Source organism: Limulus polyphemus, unplaced genomic scaffold, assembly GCF_000517525.1.
Source record: "Limulus polyphemus unplaced genomic scaffold, Limulus_polyphemus-2.1.2 Scaffold215, whole genome shotgun sequence".
Lineage (NCBI taxonomy): Eukaryota > Metazoa > Arthropoda > Merostomata > Xiphosura > Limulidae > Limulus > Limulus polyphemus.
In genome coordinates, this window is record NW_013665825.1 from 651630 (window position 1) to 659955 (window position 8326).

The 8326-nt window shown below is 33.1% G+C and overlaps 1 protein-coding gene across 3 annotated transcripts in view; it reads left to right on the plus strand.

The window, feature by feature from the left end:
* Positions 1-8326, plus strand: part of LOC106478481 (sodium/potassium/calcium exchanger Nckx30C-like) — a 103152-nt gene that overhangs the window by 84714 nt on the left and 10112 nt on the right. For 2 of the 3 annotated variants that reach the window (XM_013939026.2, XM_022382084.1), the window contains exons 5-8: positions 423-623; positions 3668-3814; positions 6309-6428; positions 7779-7915. In XM_013939026.2, coding sequence (XP_013794480.1) covers positions 423-623; positions 3668-3814; positions 6309-6428; positions 7779-7915 — 605 coding nt within the window. The remainder of the gene's footprint in view (positions 1-422; positions 624-3667; positions 3815-6308; positions 6429-7778; positions 7916-8326) is intronic. The other variant, XM_022382085.1, reaches the window with a different exon arrangement.

Here is an 8326-nt window from a genome sequence, read left to right on the forward strand (position 1 = left end):
ATAACCAACAACCATGATACTACTTGCCGTTGTGTTTGATTTCAGAAGTTATAACCAACAACCATGATGCTACTTTCCGTTGTGTTTGAGTCCAGAAACTATAACCAACAACCTTGATGCTAGTTTCCGTTGTGTTTGAGTTCAGAAATTATAACCAACAACCTTGATGCTACTTGCCGTTGTGTTTGAATGTTTAATGTTGATTTCGGACACTCTGAGCTCATTATACAAACATTTGAAAAGTCATCTTCTTTTGGCTTCCGTTATTATGAGAAGTAAATTAGGCCTTAGAAAGTCTGTCGATGTTACCGTGTTCGATTTCTCATAATTGAATTGTAAGCTAAGATACAGATTACGATGAAATACTCGTTTAGTGGTTTTTATTCTTCAAAGCTTCTAACGCCATCTTATTGTGTTGATAGCTAGAACATATGGTGTCTCTCACGTCTTTGTCCGGCAGTGACTACAACGAAATCACTCAAGATCTGGGCCAGATGTCCAGAGAAGCTACCGACATAAGGAGTGTTGGGAAGACCGAATATAATACCGGGGGTAGTTCACCCAGTAACTTATGTACAATAACTACCGACTCTGGACCATCTGCTGTTCTCGAGTTATGTCCGGTAGGTTTGTTTTTTGTTTGTTTGTATTAGAGCAAAGCCTGCTGTGTCCACCGCCGGAAATCGAACCCCGGATTTTAGCGTTGTAAGTTCGTAGACTTACCGCTGTCCCATGGGGGGGGGGACATCCGATAGGTGTTAAAGCTGTTTAATGCGTAGCTATAAGTGTACGTTGTAAAATTAGATTTTCTTTTCTACTTTAGGATTATTCCAAAGGGGGTTAAGTATAACGTTCGAGTGCAAATAATTTTTTTTTTTATATAAATAACAAAACTTCGAGTTCAAAATCCACTCCAATAACTTTAAGCACTAGGCGTAATTATTAATATTATTATTTACTGTTAATGAGTCTTTAGGGTAGGGCGTGACTTACTCTCAGCGTGCCGAGTTCTGGATGGAAGGGCCAAAGTTTTAGGCCACGGTATGCCGTTGAACATGCTCCGCGTTTTCAGCTACGGACGCATTATAAAACTGACAGGTTATGCTTAGGGCTGATACGATACGATACGTATCTAGATACAAAAGTTTTACCAACGGTTTGTTACATATTTGGACAGTCTTGCCTGTAATTTATTATCTACATTACTAATATTGTCTTATTTAAATACTTTACACTTTACAGCGCATTTTGAAATTCAAAAGTTGGAAATTTATTTCGGAGGTTTCAGAGATTACACAAAAGAAATTTGTTCATTTTTTAGACAGAGAAAAGTATTTTTAATCTTAACATCAAAACCGCTTTACATTGGGAATAGAGACTGCTTTGACTCCATGTATTAAAACACTAATTTTTAGCAAAGACACCTGATTTTTTCTGTACAAAAGACTTATAACGTTTACTGAAAGCTTGCCAAATTTCGTGAAGATACATAAATCGTATCGGTGTATCGCGACACCCCTAATAAATACGTTATTCATTTAAGAGTAGCCGTGTTAGTGATGGGTGCTGGTGGTTGACTGTCTTCCCATTGGTCAAATTAGAAATGGCTATGTTTGAACCTTGGGGGTCTTTGACGTGGCTTCCTAGTTCTGTGTAGCACAATTATGTTTTTACCTAAACTAAAAATCACATTTTCTTACACAATTGATGCTATGAATCTGGCTCTTGAACTAACATAATTGTGAGAGGGTGTTTATTCAGATGTCCTTCTATTAATATTCCTGTAAATTTATGCTATAATAAATTTTAATTGAGAATTATAATTTTAGTTTTGGACTTTTTTTTTGTTTTTGGTTTGATGAGAAATAAATAACGACATTACTCAAGATATATAAAATATAGATAAACATGTTTAAAAAGAGGAAATTACGAAATGTCAAATTATTTATTTGAATTCGAAAGTTTCGAATTACCCATATTCAAATTACAGGATTACCATTTATTCATGTCGTAAAGAAAAAACAGAAATTGTTTTCACATAGCATATATTCACTGCATACTTTACGTAATATAATTATTTTAGCTTATTTTCTACGCTATTCTATATAGGTTTCAAGCGTTGATTCTGAAAGTTTATCAGTAGATTATTTGCACACTTTCAGAGAACGAATAGTTTTCTTAATTTAAAAAGCATGAAACTTATTAATCTAAATGTATCATAAAAACAAGAAACCAAGTAACCCGAGAGCTTTGGGAATTAATAAAATCTTCTCATCAGAGTAAGCTACCTACTTATATCAAAACTAAAAGTGAACTCGTTAAAACTTCCTTCTCCAACAGAATTCGAAGATATTAATCAAGTTAAATATTTCCGCAAATGTTAAGATCAGATAATCTGAGCCGTTTCAGGAAGTGAAGTTTCATTCTTCAAGGGTACGTGGAAAAATGTTAAGATCAAATAACCTGAGCCGTTTCAGGAAGTGAACTTTCATTCTTCAAGGGTACATGGAAAAATGTTAAGATCAAATAACCTGAGCCGTTTCAGGAAGTGAACTTTCATTCTTCAAGGGTACATGGAAAAATGTTAAGTACTCATTTGTTTAGTTAATGAATCATCAAAGTATTAAAGCTTACTAGAAAATATTTTTATTTTTCTGAAATCCCACAGTGGATCGACGATAAAAGTGAGAGCTTATAACACCCAAAATTGGGTTTCGATTCCTGCGGTGGGCACAACACAGCTTTGTGTAGCTTTGTACTTAACAACAACATATTTTGATGTTTTATTTGTTCTAGTTGTTCATCAGTAGGTGTGAAGGCTTATAATGCTAAAAACCGGGTTTCGATACCTGTAGTGGGCACAGCACAGATAGCCCATTGTGTAGCTTTGTGCTTAACAACAAATAAACAAAACTCTGAAGTCCATATATATAAATATTTATGTTTAGTTTGGTTATAATACAGGTATCTTCGATCAAGTAAGTGAAAGACTTACCAAGAGTAAGTAAAAGGTATTTTTTATATAGTCAACCACAGTATTAAAATATTAAAACAACGCTCAAATTTCTAAGGTGCTATACAGTTTGTTTGTTTGTTGTTAAACGCAAAGCTACACAATGGGCTATCAGTGCTGTGCCCATTACGGGTATCGAAACCCGATTTTTGGCACAGACTTGCCACTGTGCCACTGGTTGGCATGTCACACATCTTAACATATAGTGAATATTTATTTTTACAGTAGTATCTCTGTCACATTTGCTAATCCAACTGTAATAGTTTCATCATTTGGTTATGATACCCCTATTAGTTGTGTTAAGAGACTTTCAAATGGACACAAATTTATCATTTTCTAGCATAAATAGCTTTTATTCTTGAACTTAAAGACGTGTCTGTTAAGGACTCGTACACACGTGCAGGAAGTACGTGTTCAGTTGCAGGTAACAGCATCATTTCAAAATCGATTTTATTACTTTTGGAAGAGTACCTTTTGTTAGAGAAAGAAAATGATATCTACACCAAAAAGTTGGTTTATTGCATCCTTTTATCGATGCTGTCCACTAAGTGAAAAAGGTTTTAATGTTCAGACACTATGAGATTTGTTTTTATTTATTAGGTTAATAACAGTAAATTGTTATTAAAAGTTATTGCAACCTTCTTTACTATATAGGAGACTCAGCAATCGGAAGAAATCCTAGAACAAGAAAAACCTTTAGACATCAGTTGGCCCACCACCTGGCGGAAAAGACTAAACTACATTCTTATGGCGCCAATTATCTTTCCTTTGTGGCTCACCCTACCGGACGTTCGCCGAAAGGTTATATTCAGAATTAAATAGTTGTATAAATAAATATAATTTATATGCAAATATAAGTATGTAATAATGCTAAATTTACTTAATTAATATTTTTCTAACCACACAGTTACAGTTATTATATTGCGTGCATTTGTGCTTTGAAAGTTTCCATAAAAAAAATGCCAAAATTGATTGTAAAGCATCTTCCACAAATGTCAGTAAATCAATTAAAAAAGTAAATAATCATTATAGAATCAGTAAATTATTAACAAGATCAATAACAAATATCATCAATCAATAAAGATTATGAAAATAAAAATCATGATAAACAAGAAACTGATATTTAAGCTAATTTTTCTTTCTAAGAATTATTAGTCTATTTCTAAAATATTAAAGACATTAGGAGCGATTCACATCAACATGAATATAAATAAATATATTCATAAGTCACTTATGTAATAATAATAATAATATGAGTAATAAGTGTTTGTTTGTTTTAAGTTATGCACAAAGCTACACAATGGGCTATCTGTGCTCTGCCCACCACAGGTATCAAAACCCGGTTTCTAGCGTTGTAAGCCCGCAGACATACCGCTGTGCCACTGGGGGGCGAGTAATAAGTGACACCCATTTCATACTCAGGCGCTTCTTAGTCTGATTGAGTGTCGTCAAGAATATGAAGGAGTGTTAATTAAATTTGAAGCATTCCAAGGACCAAAGATGATTGAAGCATAAGAACTAAGATCGTCATACCTTTTATTTTGAGATGAAAAAATTCCTGCTCCAAAATAATTCTATAAACTCTAATTAAATTTATTTTTTTGATTGATTTGCTCCTATCCAAACTCTTAATTGAAAAAAACATCGAATGAAGTTTTTTTAAATGTAGTTCGAAGCAAATAATGAAAATATTGGGGTTAAAAACTACATTAATCATTCTTAGTTTGAAATCACAGTAGCTATTTAGAAAATTATTAATTAGTGCTTGGTTGGAAATATCCAACTTTTCATCAGTTTTTTTCAGTGCAAACTGATGATAGTGTTTTATTCATTTATCTGATAACTTATTTCTGTAATTGAACGTTTATGTTTTATATTTTTCGACTTAATGGACTTAGATTTATTATGATTAATTACAGCCTTATTCACAAATATTTCTAAACGTATTCTTTATTTAAACATTTGAACTTTAACTTGTAATCTAACCTACTTTGATAGAAGCAACAATTTTTTACTGTAGCGCGTCAGTGTTTTTTTTTTACATCTTGAAATAGACCTGAACATCATTATCATTTCATAAACGGAATTTTCAGCACATAATAGTCGCATGACGTATCTTTTTTAAAATGTAAACAGCAGCTTAAAGAAAGCGATAATAAAAAGGATCCCAATCAAAGTAGATCTCAAACAATACATCTGAATAAGTACTGCGTGGAACAGCAGAGCGGTGGTACTATAATAGTTATAAGAATAACTTACTTAACTAACACGCTTGTGAGACAACGTTTCAATACACCTGGTCTCCTGATGGATCAGTGGTAGGTTTCCGGACTTACAATTTATGGCTCGTATCCCCAAGGTGGGCGTAGATCATTTAGTATATTATGTAGCTTTGCGTTAAAAACTACCACTAATAATAATATATCTGTCTAAAGAAAACTCACATATATGTCTCGAAAGGTTTCCAAAAGAACCCAAATCAAGCCAAGCTTAAAATTTATATTGAGAAAATCACCTAAACTGTACTAAACAAGGAATGTTTATTAGGAATATTAATTTACATAACTTATAACGAGTGTTTGTTTCTAAATTTCTTTTAAAGTTACTTGTAATACTGTTTAATACATTAAAGATTATTAACTGTTTATTGTTCTTTTTTCTCGGTTTATTTCCTATATCATTGCCACTAACTTGTATGGTTAATGACTGTTTGCTTATATAAAATCTTAAATCGCCATGCGTGTCCCTATCAAAAATGTTAACCATACTACCAGGACTAACAAAGTTTTAAACACGATGTCTTACGAATTGGAGAATAAAAATTCTATTTAAGCTTGTTTAATATTCGTAACTATATTTGTCTTGGATATGATTGTGCAAGATGTAAGATTTTTAACTTTGATTGTCCAATAGGTAAGATTTTGTATGTACTGGATATAATTGTGCAGGAGGCAAGATTTTTAACTTTATATGTCTTGAATATGATTGTCCAATAGGTAAGATTTTGTATGTATTGGATATAATTGTGCAGGAGGCAAGATTTTTAAACTGTATATGTCTTGGATATGATTGTGCAGGAGGTAAGATTTTTAATTATATATGTCTTGAATATGATTGTCCAATAGGTAAGATTTTGTATGTATTGGATATAATTGTGCAGGAGGCTAGATTTTCAACTGTATATGTATTGGATATGATTGTGCACGAGGCAAGATTTTAAACTGTATATGTCTTGGATATGATTGTGCAGGAGGTAAGATTTTAAACTGTTTATGTCTTGGATATGATTGTGCAGGAGAAACGCAAGTGGTTCCCCATAACGTTTATAGGAAGCATTATTTGGATCGCTTTTTTTTCCTACCTGATGGTTTGGTGGGCTTCTTTGACCGGTGAAGCTGCAGGAATACCAAATGAAGTAGGTTTTAATAGTTCACTCTCTGGCTAAACCGTTCAAAATAGTTCACTCTCGGATTAAACCGTTCAAAATAGTTCACTCTCTGGCTAAACCGTTCAAAATAGTTCACTCTCGGATTAAACCGTTCAAAATAGTTCACTCTCTGATTAAACCGTTCAAAATAGTTCACTCTCGGATTAAACCGTTCAAAATAGTTCACTCTCTGACTAAACCGTTCAAAATAGTTCACTCTCTGATTAAACCGTTCAAACTAACATTTGAACAACAAAGGTAAATTTTAAGATTTAGTGTCATAACTGTCCTTACCATTTAATTGCAAAAATTAGTTAGATTATTTTGTTCTGTTTTCTCTTTGTAATATTAGAACGAGACATAGATATTTGAGTAACATCATAGTTTATAAATTTGTTTTACATGTCCCCCTACAATACCACCAATGAGTAAGAGATGTAAGCTCATACGATGTCTTTTCTTTCTTATTGTTTTGCACGAGTGAAAAAAAAAAAAAGATTCGTCGCTTTTTGTTCTATTATCTAGAAATTAAGATGATCACAACAGTTCTCAAATTAGGGTTTCAGAAAACTGGAAAAACGTGTATATGTATTACGTTCTTTCACGAATTCTATAGGCAGTTTTTTACCCATAGTTTACTTCTAAAGGAGGCTGTCTAAATGCGATGAACTCTGAAAGGAAGGGTTTCAACTAATGAAGGTGAACATGAACGTGCCAAAACATCGTTTGCGCGCTGATTCTACAGAGAGAGGTTCTCTATTAAAACTAAACAATAAACATATTGATAAAGTAACCGTGTTTTCAGGTTCACCCACGGGATTTGTGTAGACATTCTATACATATCCATATATGTATAACAACAATGCACTATCAAATCAGGGCTCTCATTATGTAGTTTAAAATACCCAGGTGGCTAGTTAATAGAAGTGGAGGAAGGTGTGGTTATTCTACTTGGCCAAACAAAAACAAAGAAACACAGTAATAGAGTTGATGACGTCGGCTTCAAGACTTTTTTAATAAGTGATAACAAAAAACGGATAATGGCAGAGTCACTCCAAACACCAAGTATAATTATTAATTAGGAACTGCTTTTCATGTATAACAAGTTAGTTTTCTAAAACGTATTCATATGCAAAAATCACAAACTTTCTCACGTTTTCATTACTGAATATGAAACCAAGATAATGAATGCACGTATAATGAGCTGTGGTTAACGATAAACCACGAAAGTTCTGATTTCTGTTGCGTACATGATAGGTAAAAGTTTGAATTATCCTGTATGACTTTTTTTTTAAACTAGCAACAGTGAAAAGTTTCCAATTTTCGAAATAATTTCAGGTAATGGGTTTGACCTTTCTTGCTGCTGGCACCAGCATCCCGGATCTTATTACAAGTGTTCTGGTTGCACGCAAAGGATTAGGTGATATGGCCGTTTCCAGTTCAATCGGAAGCAACATATTTGATGTTGCCGTAGGGTAAGTATCATTGACTTAACTGCGTTTTGAAACCAATACGAAATTAATTCACAGACTTCAAAAGAAATCTTGAATTACTTGGATCACGGATATAGAGATAATCTTAGCACATCTGTACAAAATACACAAACTTACCTGTAGGCAAATATTTTACCAGGTGGGCTTCAAGAGTATCTATATAGTCGTTGTTTACAAAGATCCACCATTAGGTTATTCTAAAGCACAACTCGCAAAGGAATAAAAAATAAAAGACTTTTGGCTTTGTTTCTTTTTTTGCTGCTTCATGGAAAACAAAAGAAGAACTTAAAAAGGTTAAAAACTCTGACAAAATAAGCAGCAGAAAAATCTGGAACAAGAGTAAATCATTGCAAAATAGATTTGTTTGTTTTGTAGTTATGCACAAAGCTACAC